Here is a 12,864-nt window from a genome sequence, read left to right as displayed (position 1 = left end):
AGGAGACAGAGAGAGTGAAAGTGGGACAACTGGAAGCGGGACTTCTTTGCTTACGACATGATTCTATATGGGTTATTTCATACAGTTGAAGTCCGAAGTTTACATACACCTTAGCCAAATACATTTACATTTTAAAATGACCTGTCTTAGGTCAGTTAGGATCACCACTTTATTTTAAGAATGTGAAATGTCAGAATAATAGTAGAGAGAATGATTTATTTCAGCTTTTATTTCTTTCATCACATTCCCAGTGGGTCAGAAGTTTACATACACTCAATTAGCATTGCCTTTAAATTGTTTAACTTGAGTCAAACATTTTGGGTAGCCTTCCAAATGCTTCCCACAATAAATTGGGTTTGGCCCATTCCTCCTGACAGAGCTGGTGTAACTGATTTAGGTTTGTAGGCCTCCTTGCTCCCACATGCCTTTTCTGTTCTGCGCACACATTTTTCTATAGGATTGAGGTCAGGGCTTTGTGATGGCCACTCCAATACCTTGACTTTGTTGTCCTTAAGCCATTTTGCCAATTTGCTTGGGTCATTGTCCATTTGGAAGACCCATTTGCGACCAAGTTTTAACTTCCTGACTGATGTCTTGATGTTGCTTCAATATAACCACATAATTTTCCATCCTCACGATGCCATCTATTTTGTGAAGTGCACCAGTCCCTCCTGCAACAAAGCACCCCCCCAACATGATGCTGCCACCCCCGTGCTTCACGGTGAGGATGGTGTTATTCGGCTTGCAAGCCTCCCCCTTTTTCCTCCAAATATAACAATGGTCATTATTGCCAAACAGTTATATTTTTGTTTCATCAGACCCGAGGACATTTCTCCAAAAAGTACGATCTTAGTCCCCATGTGCAGTTGCAAACCCTAGTCTGTCGTTTTTATAGTGGTTTTGGAGCAGTGGCTTCTTCCTTGCTGAGCGGCCTTTCAGGTTGTGTCGATACAGGACTCGTTTTACTGTGGATATAGATGCTTTTGTACCTGTTTCCTCCAGCATCTTTACAAGGTCCTTTGCTATTGTTCTGGGATTGATTCGCATTTTTCACACCAAAGTACGTTAATCTCTAGGAGACAGAATGCGTATCCTTCCTGAGCGGTAGGATGGCTGCGTGGTCCCATTGTGTTTATAGTTGCATACTATTGTTTGTACAGATGAACATGGTACCTTCAGGCGTTTGGAAATTGCTCCCAAGGATGAACCAGAATTGTGGAGGTCTACAACATTTTTTTTGAGGTCTTGGCTTATTTCTTTTTCCCCCCCATGATGTCAATCAGAGAGGCACTGAGTTTGAAGGTTGGCCTCAAAATACATCCACAGGTACACCTCCAATTGACTCAAATTATGTCAATTAGCCTATCAGAAGCCTCTAAAGCCATGACATCATTTTCTGGAATTTTCCAAGCTGTTTAAAGGCACAGTCAACTTAGTGTATGTAAACTTCTGACCCACTGGAATTGTGATACAGTGAATTATAAGGGAAATAATCTGTCTGTAAACAATTTCTGGAAAAATGACTTGTGTCATGCACAAAATAGATGTCCCAACCGACTTGACAAAACTATAGTTTGTTGTGGAGAAGAAAGTTGTGGAGTGGTTGAAAAACAAGTTTTAATGACTCCAACCGAAGTGTATGTAAACTTCCGACTTCAACTGTAGGTTTGATGTCTTCACTATTATTTTACAATGTAGAAAATAGTAAAAAATAAAGAAAAACCCTGTAATGAGTAGGTGTGTCTGGACTTTTGCTGGTGCTGTATATTTACAAGAAAATGAATGCAAGTCATTTAAATGATTTTTTTAACTTAAGTATCCTGCAATGCTTGCTATACAACCTCTAGTTACCGCTGGTAGACGGAGCACTGTGCTCAACAATGCCTGCCAAACATGGGTTAAACTGGAAAATGATCATATACAGAGCATTCGGAAAGTATTCAGACGCCTTGACTTTTCCCACATTTTGTTATGTTACAGCCTTATTCTAAAATTGATTCAATTGTTTGTTTTTTCTCATCAATCGACACACAAAACTCCATAATGACAAAGCAAAACAGGTTTTACGATTTTTTTTTCAAATGTATAAAAAACCAACAAAAAAAATGTTTATTTCCATAAGTATTCAGACCCTTTACTCAATACTTTGTTGAATCACCTTTGGCAGCGATTACAGCCTTGCATCTTTTTGGGTGAGACGCTACAAGCTTGGCACACCTGTATTTGGGAAGTTTCTCCCATTCTTCTCTGCAGATCCTTTCAAACTCTGTCAGGTTGGATTGGGAGCGTCGCTGCACAGCTATTTTCAGGTCTCTCCAGAGATGTGCTATCAGATTCAAGTCCAGGCTCTGGCTGGGCCTCTCAAGGAAACTTGTCCCGAAGCCACGCCTGTGTTGTCTTGGCTGTGTGCTTAAGGTCGTTGTCCTGTTGGAAGGTGAAACTTCGCCCCAGTCTGAGGTCCTGAGCACTCTGGAGCAGGTGTTCATCAAGGATCTCTCTGTACTTTGCTCTGTTAATCTTTCCCTCGATCCTGACTCGTCTCCCAGTCCATGCCACTGAAAAACATCCCCACAGCATGATGCTGCTACCACCATGCTTCACAGTTGGGATGGTGCCAGGTTTCCTCCAGACGTGACGCTTGGCATTGAGGCCAAATAATTAAATCTTGGTTTCATCAGACCTGAGAGTCTTGTTTCTCATGGTCTGAGAGTTCTTTAGGTGCTTTTAGGCAGACTCCAAGCTGGCTGTCATGTGCCTTTTACTGTGTAGTGGCAACCATAAAGGCCTGATTGGTGGAGTGCTGCAGAGTTTGTTGGCCTACTGGAAGGTTCTCCCATCTCCACAGAGGAACTCTAGAGCTTTTGAGGTGCTCCAAAAATATCTGTCCCCATCAACGTCATTAAATAGATGCTTTGTGAAAGACACATCAGAATCAAAGAGAAATGAGAGTGTCCTCAATCAGGATACACAGTAAGGGGAGAGTGTGGGGAGCAGAGACCTGAGATAGACATACATCTCCCAGAGTTTCTCAAAGTGTTTCTCCCATTTCCACAGAGGAACTCTGGAGCTCTGTCATAGTGACCATCGGGTTCTTGGTCACCTCCCTGACCAAGACCTTTGGCCCCCGATTGCTCAGTTTGGCCGGGTGGCCAGCTCTAGGAAGTGTCTTGGAGATTTCAAACTTCTTCCATTTAAGAATGATGGAGGCCATTGTGTTCTTGGGGCATTCAATGCTGCAGAAATGTTTTGGTACCCTTCCCCAGATCTGTGCCTCGACACAATCCTGTCTCGGAACTCTACGGACAATTCCTTCAACCTTATGGTTTGGTTTGACATGCACTGTCAACTGAGGGACCTTTATATAGACAGATGTGTGCCTTTCCAAATCATATCCAATCAGTTGAATTTACCACAGGTGGACTCCAATCACATTGTAGAAACATCTCAAGGATTATCAATGGAAACAGGATGCATCTGAGCTCAGTTTCGAGTCTCATAGCAAAGGGCCTGAATACTTATGTAAATAAGGTATTTTTTTCTTAAACCCTGTTTTTGCTTTGTCATTAAGGGGTTTAGTTTGTAGATATGAAATAATTTAATTCATTTTTCAAAAAGGCTGTAATGTAACAAAATGTGGAAAAAGTGAAGGGGTCTGAATACTTTCCAGATGCACTATACATATCAATGTTAAACATGAAAATACACCAGAACAAGTGATCTAATTCTCCACTAGACAGGATTCCCTGGCAAGGTGTTGAACAACACTTCATTTAAACCTCTTAAGGATCCGGACCTTTTTTTTTTCAATTTTCGCCTAAAATGACATACCCAACTCTAACTGCCTGTAGCAAGGATATGCATATTGTTGATACAATTTGAAAGGAAACACTTTGACATTTGTGGAAATGTTAAATGAATGTTCATCTTTGAAATGCAAGAAAAATGCCATAATATATTATTCCAGCCCATGCGCAATTTAGATTTTGGCCACTAGATGGTATCAGTGTATGTGCAAAGTTTTAGACTGATCCAATGAACCATTGCATTTCTGTTCAAAATGTTGTGTCAAGACTGCCCAAATGTGGCTAATTGGTTTATTAATACATTTTCAAATTCATAACTGTGCACTCTTCTCAAACAAGAGCATGGTCTTTTTTCACTGTAATAGCTACTTTAAATTGGACAGTGCAGTTAGATTAACAAGAATTTAAGCTTTCTGCAATATCAGATATGTCTGTGTCCTGGGAAATTTTGTTGTTACTTTTTTGTTGTTACTACATCCCGCGGGGGACCCACCGATCCTGTAGTTTTAAGTGGTGTTACCACACACCATATAATGTTTCAAAACATCTCAGGATGATGTGTTTTAATACTCCAGAAAAGTTAAGGTTTCGACTCCTTCGCGTTGGTGGACACTCAGTTGCCACTCGTTTTGGTGTTACAAAGCAGTTCATTTTATCAGTGTAAGACGAACCAGAGTTGTCCCCTTAATATTGTTGTCATTCACCATGGCATTTAAGCTCACATCAAAAGACAGAATTTCCTTTCAAATTATTGTAATATATATTTTTAATTTAAGACAATATCTTTATCAACATATATCTGACTTGAAAGAAATATGCCCTCAGTACTACTGAGCAATAACAACGCGAGTGTAGCCTGTATGTAACATAATGTGAAGGAAACGGTATTTTATGCTGCTAACAAGCTCTCTCAACACCAATGGACTACGCACACCGCGTAGCTATGAGTCTTTCAGTTCACATGCTTTGCTCAGCCCAAGATCACATCTCTTCCATGAAGTAACAATGGGAGCCCGGGTGATGTTATCACCCGCTAGCAGCTCGGCCCACCAACCCATAGCTCACTGTGAACTCTGTGACTCACTGATCCCTAAGGATGGGTTACAAATTCCACAGCTCCTTTCATCCCAGAGCAGAGCCTCACATCACGCCAGGCAGCGTTGCTCCACGTCGTAGAGGTTCACACTTTTATTGTTGTTGTGATTTGTATGTTTATTTTGATAGAGAGAGAGTGCTGAAAGAGCAGTGGGCTTGGATTTGGACCTCGGCTGGCAGTGGTACTCACGCTCCACAGGAAGCAGCTTAGACAGCTATACCACCCCGGGCCACACATCTACTCTCTTCTACAACACTGACCCGATGATATGATGGAGTGGGGACCGTTATGCTTCTGCACTCAGACTCATTTCCTTTTTTTTAAGTTGGATTTGTACTGTACAGTACCTCTTGCAAAGTTCACATTAGTGTGTACAGCTGTAGCCTGTGGTAGCCTACAGGATGTATGTGTAACTGGTGTGAAATGGCTAGCGAATTAGCGGTGCGTGCTAGTAGCGGTTCAATCGGTGACTTCACTCGTTCTGGGAGCTTGAAGTAGTTGTGTCCCTTGCTTTGCAAGGGTTGTGACTTTAGTGGAGCGATAGGCAACGCTGCTTCGTGGGATGCTTGCTGGGTCCCTGGTTCAAGCCCAGGTTGGGGCAAGGAGAGGGATGGAAGCAAAACTGTTACATACTGTATGTTATAGAGCATTTGCACATTACTGCATGTATGAATGCACAAGACCTAATTCAGATGGGCGGAGTTTCTTGATGTTAAAATACACTATGTGCCCTGAATGGTTTAGGCGAATGGATATTGGATAGAGAGGGTTTGAATACGAGGTAGAAAGCAGAAGGCAATCTTGTCAGTAATCCCTCACTGCAATCTAACATCGTAGGTCTGACATACTGCTCTGAATATTGGAAAGCGCATGTGATATTTCTGTGTAAATACACTCCCCTACGTATTTATTTGGACAGTGAAGCTAAAGCTTTTTTATTTGGCTTTATACTTCAGCATTTGGGATTTGAAATTGAATGTTTTTTTACGAGGTCACAGTACAGAATGTCACCTTTTTATTTGAGGGTGTTTTCATACATATCTGTTCAACCGTTTAGAAATGAATGCACTTTATGTGTCTAGTCCCCCCACACTGTCTGTGTCAGTCTGTCTCAATATTGCTCTGAATTTCAGAAATATCTCTCTCTCTCTCTCTCCACCCCCGATTAACAGGAGAACCATTGTAGGCGTATAAAGATCCTGGGGGACTGTTACTACTGTGTGTCAGGTCTGACCCAGCCCAAGACTGACCATGCCCACTGCTGTGTGGAGATGGGCCTGGACATGATTGACACCATCACGTGAGTCTATAGGTTTATGGTGGACACTCACTCTCTCACTAATCTTTGCTGGCTCCTTGGCCATTTGTCTCTCCACGCCGTCCTGTTCTGGGCCAGGTCCCGGGCTGGTGTGGTGTTATGTTCCAGTTTGTGTCATCCATGATAAACATGTCACTCGTATATGGCCTGATAAACCACACGAGTCATCGTGATGTTAGAGTCAGTGTCGACACCTGTTGATTTGTGATGGACACCATATCACATTTATCGCTGTATCAAATCCAATTTGATTTGTCACATGCGCAGAGTTCAGAAAATATTTACTAAATAAACTAAAGTAAAAAAATAAAAAACACAATAAAAGAACAGCAATGAGGCTACAGTATATACAGGGGGTACCGAATCAATGTGCGGAATGTATAGTTTAGTCAAAGTCATTTTTACATGTAGGTAGGGGTAAAGTGACTATGCACAGATAACAAACAGTGAGTTTAGCTAGGCAGCAGGCAGCAGGAATGAGCCTGCTGAATGCTGAATCATTTGGTTTGACCAGGGATAAGAGTGAGACTGAGGACTGGGGATATTGATATTCTCAATTCTTCTAAACCCCTGGTGTACAAGTCCAGGCTGAAGGATTCTATGAATACATGACAACACCGCAGATAGATGGGGTTGAGAGGGAATGGAAATGCATTTGGATGCTTCCTATTGAAGCTTGAAAGTGTTTGACTCCTTTGCATGTCCTGCACAATCTGGAGAAAGAAGGAGGAGCGCAACACTTCAATGAGCCTTAACCCGTTCTGTGATAAATACATGGCCGTTGGCTTGGTGTTATTTCGCTCCATATGCCATATAGGGGTTGTACATACACACACCCATATACGTAGTGTTTTAAGAATGACAAATATAGGGCTACAATGCACAATAAAAACACCTTATCTTAGCGGTGGATTCATATTCATATTGGTGACAAGAGTAGCATTTTGCCCTGTTTATTGAGTGTCTAGACTCTAGATAATGCTCTTAAACCTCACTTTGCTCCCTCGTTGCAGATTTTCCTCTGTCTGTACTCTCACATTCTCTTTAACTTTACTTTCCTAACAGACAGGAGTAGAGAAAAAACTGTTTAGAATCTGAAGTAGCTACCATTTTTTTCCTTCTGGCTTATCTCCCCAGAACAGGTGTACTTTTTCTTCCAGACAGAGAGGGAGAGGATGGGAGGCTGGGAGGGAGGTTAGAACTCAGTGCTGCCTGGCCTATCTGTACTATTATGTGAAGAGGGGCAGCACCGTTTATCATGGCAGAATAAAATGTGTGGAGGCAAGAAATGATTTGTATACAGTAATGCTAGAGTGGACACACTAAGGTGGCAAATGGAGGGTATATTACTGGTAACTTTCAAAGTTTACCAGTAAACTGCCAGAATTTTCGTAACTTTCAAGGATTTTGTGGAATTTTATCACATGGCATCTAGTGGCCTTTTTGGGTACTTCAGATTATCACAGGTGCCTGTAATTATCTTTGGCCCTCTGTGTGGCCTTATCACATCTAACATTTATAAAATAATCAAATAAGATTATTAAACATATATATATATATATATATATATATATATATATAGAATGACAAATCTGTAAAGCATTATGCTAAATATAAACCATCAATTTAGTAAATACCATTAGTGTTTAAAGGGTCAATCTTCAGTTGCTACATACATTTTTGGACTTATAAATTAATGATATGTACCTATCGGTTCTTGAAGAATATCATTTATAAATGCCTCATGAGCTTATTTCAACTGTCGTACCCCATCAGAACCCAAAATGTAAGCTTTTTTACCTCAATGTTTGTGAACAAGGTAAATGTAAACAAACAATATATGCGGTGCCTTCAGAATATATTCACAGCACTTGACTTTTTCCACATTTTGTTGTGTTACAGCCTGAATTTAGATTTTGTGTCACTGATCTACACACGATACCACATCATGTCAAAGAGGAATTCTGTTTGTAGAAAATATTGGAAAGATGAAATGTCTTGAATCAATAAGTATTCAGCCCCTTTGTTATGGCAAGCCTAAATAAGTTCAGGAGTACAAACGTGCTTAACAAATCCCATCATTCCGTGTTCAATAATAGTGGTTAACATGATTTTTTAATGACTACCCCATCTCTGTACCCCACACATACAATTATCTGTAAGGTCTCTCAATCTAGTAATGACTTTCAAGCACAGATTCAACCACAAAGACCAGGGAGGTTTTTCAATGCCTTGCAAAGAAGGGCATCGATTGGTAGCTGTGTAAACTGAGTAGGAAACTGCTCAGGGATTTCACCATTAAGCCAATGGTGATTTTAAAATAGTTGTAGAGTTTAATGGCTGTGATAGGAGAAAACTGAGGATGGATCAACAACATTGTAGTTACTCCACAATACTCACATAAATGAAGAGAAAGAAGCCTGTACAGAATAAAAAATATTCCAAAACATGCATCCGGTTTGCAAAAAAAGGCACTTGAATAATACTGCAAGAAATGTGGCAAAGAAATACACTTTTTGTCCTGATACAAAGAGGTATATTTGGGGCAAATCTAACACAACACAGCACTGAGTACCGCTTTTCATATTTTCAAGCATGGTGCTGGCTGCATCATGTTATGGGTATGCTTGTAATTGGCAAGTACTAGGGAGTTTTATATTTTTTATAAAAAGAAACAGAATACAGTTATAAGCACATTCAAAATCCCAGAGGAAAACCTGCTTCAGTCTTCTTTCCACCAGACACTGGGAGATGAACTCACCTTTCAGCAGAACAATAGCCTAAAACACAAGGCTAAATCGACACCGGTAGTTGCTTACCAAGACGACATTGAATGTTCCTGAGTGGCCTAGTTACCGTTTTGACTTAAATCGGCTTGAAGATCTATGGCAAGAATTGAAAATGACTGTCTAGGAATGATCGATTTTAAAAAGATGAACTGGCAAATATTGTACAATCCAGATGTGCAAAGCTCTTAAAGACTTACCCAGAAAGACTCACAGCTGTAATCACTACCAAAGGTGCTTCTACAAAGTGTTGAATCAGGGGTGTCAATACTCATGTAAATGAGATATTTCTGTATTTCATTTTCAATAAATGAGCACCATTTTCTAAAAACATTAGTTAAATTTGTCATTATTGGGGTATTGTGTGTTTAGGAGGGTTAGAAAAAAATGTATTTAATACATTTTGAATTCACGCTGTAACACAACAAAATGTGGGATAAGTACATTTCTTTGCAGGGCATTGTAGCCTCAAAACATCGATAAAATTATCATTTCGATATCTGGATGGCCAGTCCTTGCATCATAGCTTTGTCTATGAATTTGAGAGTGGTTGCATCTCAATTATTATCTCCATTATTATCCATTATTGTTTGCTTTTATATGAGGGTTTAAGCATTAAGTATCTTCTTCCTTTTTCTTTTTACACACTTATTTATTTTACTGTGTCATAGTCTTTGTTGTAAGTGTTTTGGCACCAAACTGGTGGCAGTTGTGAAAAAAAGTCAATTGTTGGAAGAGAAAATAATGGCATATTTGGTTAAATACTTTTTTCATTATATAGACTATTTTCACTTAAACCATAAATATGGTCTATCCACTAGAATGTAATGGACAATATGGACATAGATACAACAAATGAAAGCTGTATATGAATACATTTTTAAAAAAGTTGTTAAAATATAAACTACCAAAGTTACAATTGCAGTAGGAAAATCAGAGTACTTTTGTTGTAAATTAACAGTAATTTTGCAACCCTAGTATGCACATACACACACACACACACACACACACACACACACACACACACACACACACACACACACACACACACACACACAAACAAACTCTGCCCCACAATCACACGCTTAGTGTCAATGATATAATATTGTAATGACCCTTCTCATGCTCCTGCAGATCAGTAGCGGAGGCCACGGAGGTGAATCTGAACATGCGTGTGGGTCTCCACACGGGCCGGGTGCTGTGTGGGGTCCTGGGACTGAGGAAGTGGCAGTATGACGTGTGGTCCAACGACGTCACACTGGCCAACGTGATGGAGGCAGGGGGACTGCCTGGGTTAGTACCAGTTATCACCATGCCATTTGCTTTCACAGTACCCATCCTGACACACAACACAGCCTCTGGAGCAATTAGTGTTTAAGTACCTTGCTTGAAGGCACAACGGCGGTAGGCAGCACCACATGATGCTGACTCTGTGTTTCTCCTTCTCCACCAGGAAGGTCCACATCACCAAGGCGACCCTGGACTCCCTGAATGGAGACTATGAGGTAGAACCTGGCAACGGCCACGAGAGAAACGCCTTCCTCCTCAAACACCAGATCGAGACCTTCTTCATTGTACCATCTCACCGACGGAAGGTCAGGGCTGCGTGTTTGTGTATGTGTGTGTACTTGTGTGCAAGCATGTATGTTTGTGTGTGTGTGTGTGTGCGTGCATGTGTGTGTAAAATATGGGAAATCTTCTGCATTAGAGAGGATGATCGAGAGTTTTTGCATGTGTGTACAGTTTATATGTGTACCCTGCTGAAAAAAACAGCATAGACATGGTGTTTTTCAAGGTGTTTTTGCTGGTGACCAGCCTTTGTTATATTTTTGTTGGTGACCAGCCTTCGTTGTGTTTTCGCTGGTGACCAGCCTTCGTTGTGTTTTCGCTGGTGACCAGCCTTCGTTGTGTTTTTGCTGGTGACCAGCCTTCGTTGTATTTTTGTTGGTGACCAGCCTTCGTTGTGTTTTTGCTGGTGACCAGTCTTCGTTGTGTTTTCGCTGGTGACCAGCCTTCGTTGTGTTTTCGCTGGTGACCAGCCTTCGTTGTGTTTTCGCTGGTGACCAGCCTTCGTTGTGTTTTCGCTGGTGACCAGCCTTTGTTGTGTTTTTGCTGGTGACCAGCCTTCGTTGTGTTTTTGCTGGTGACCAGCCTTCGTTGTGTTTTCTCTGGTGACCAGCCTTCGCTTGGTTTTGAAAACTGCTGACCAATGATTTCTAATTCCTATTAGAATTCAGCCTGAGTGGGGATATCCAACAATTGGAAGTTATATTCACCGACAATTCAGAATGACTGCCAGGGTTTGAAAGATGAATGAATTATACTACTTTAAACCATCTAAACTGAAACAATGATTTCAGTAACGGGTGCAATAAGTCCAACTAACATATATGATTAGTTTAAATGTGTTACTTTTTTACAGACCTCAAGAATTGTCTTCTGATGTGATTTAAGCGTTGACATGCACTCAGAACATGCATTTGTTGTTTGTCTATTAATAATTGTAAAATTTATATTGAATAAAAAATTCTAAACCAAGAAAAATAAAACAGAGAAAATACATTTTCTGGGGGCCCATTAGAGTTGCTTATTAACCATTATTTTATCAGTTATATTAACAGAAAACACATCTCTAGTACACCGAGGATCTGGGGAAGAGTTGCAGGGTAGATGATAGGGAAGGATGTGCCTATATAAGTCAAACTAACTTGCAGATGATTGTTGACACATCAACCAGGATCAAAGGGCAGGGCAATTTGTGACTTGTTTTGGTAATCAGTGGTTGTTTTGGAGGGGGAGTGGTTTCTCCTCTCCTAGGCAATCAGCAATTAGTACAGGGAGGTGTGCTCTTCACCTCTGCTAGGCAACTAGCAATTAGTGTTAGTACTTCAGTCCCCCCTGTTTTCTCAGTTCTTAGCTGCGGTTGAGTCAGTAAGGCCGTCACCGAAAGGAAGACGTTTCTTAGCGGAACGAAAGAGAGAAGGCTCCACACTGCTCTCACTTGAGTATCTTACCTAGTTATTTTTTTCTGATCATCTCATTTTGCTCTTTTGTAACTGTGTGTGTTTTTCTATACCTGTTCGCACCTCTCCCTGTAGGCTTTACAGATGCTCCCCACTCCTTGGCTGCAACCCTTCTAATTTAGTGTACCCTGCGCGCACATCCCTTGTGGAATTCTGGGTCTCTGGCAGTGTTTTTAACTGCTGATCTGCGGTTAAGAACGTTGAGTTCATTTCAGCCTATGCTGCCCTTCAGTCCCTTTACTTTTTGTCCCTTGCGGAGACACGGATCACCCCAGAGAACACTGCTACTCCAGCTGCTCTCTTCATCTGCCTACGTTTTCTCTCATAGTCCGAGAGCATCTGGTCGTCGCGGTTGTGGCACAAGGCTACTCATTTCTCCTAACTGGAGATTCTCTTTTCTCCCTCTCACCTGTCCATCTGTTCATTTGAATTCCATGCTGTCCCTTGTCCCCACTCAAGCTGAACATAGTTGTCATCTATCTGCCATCAGTTAGCATTGGAGAGTTCCTCAATGAGCTTTCCTGATGATGGCTCTTTGTACTTGGTGACTTCAACTTCCCGATGTCTGCCTTCGACTAATTTCTTGTCCCTCCTTGCCTCTTTTGACCTCGCCCTTTCCCAAGCCCCTCCCACTCATAAGGCAGGCAGTACGCTTGACTTCCTCTTTCCTAGCGCTTGTTTGCCTACTAATTTCACTGCAACCCCCCTCCAGGTCTCTGATCACTACTTTGTTTCCTTTTCTGTCTCCCTTTCCTCCAACCCTCCTCCAACCCTAGCCCCTAAGATGGTCATATGCCTTTGCAATCTTCACCCTCTCTCCCACTACTCTCCTCTTCTA

General features: G+C 41.3%; 1 protein-coding gene across 1 annotated transcript in view; it reads left to right on the top strand.

Moving 5' to 3' along the window:
* The window catches only part of LOC139376145 (adenylate cyclase type 1-like), a 67,001-nt gene that overhangs the window by 29,798 nt on the left and 24,339 nt on the right, over positions 1 to 12,864 (top strand). The window contains exons 5-7 of the mRNA XM_071118387.1: positions 6,072 to 6,199; positions 10,138 to 10,296; positions 10,457 to 10,598. Of these exons, the coding sequence (XP_070974488.1) occupies positions 6,072 to 6,199; positions 10,138 to 10,296; positions 10,457 to 10,598 (429 nt within the window). The remainder of the gene's footprint in view (positions 1 to 6,071; positions 6,200 to 10,137; positions 10,297 to 10,456; positions 10,599 to 12,864) is intronic.

This window comes from Oncorhynchus clarkii, chromosome 20 (genome assembly GCF_045791955.1).
Source record: "Oncorhynchus clarkii lewisi isolate Uvic-CL-2024 chromosome 20, UVic_Ocla_1.0, whole genome shotgun sequence".
In the NCBI taxonomy this organism is placed as follows: domain Eukaryota; kingdom Metazoa; phylum Chordata; class Actinopteri; order Salmoniformes; family Salmonidae; genus Oncorhynchus; species Oncorhynchus clarkii.
The sequence above is the reverse complement of the archived record's forward strand: the minus strand, read 5'-3'. Positions and strand labels throughout refer to the sequence as shown.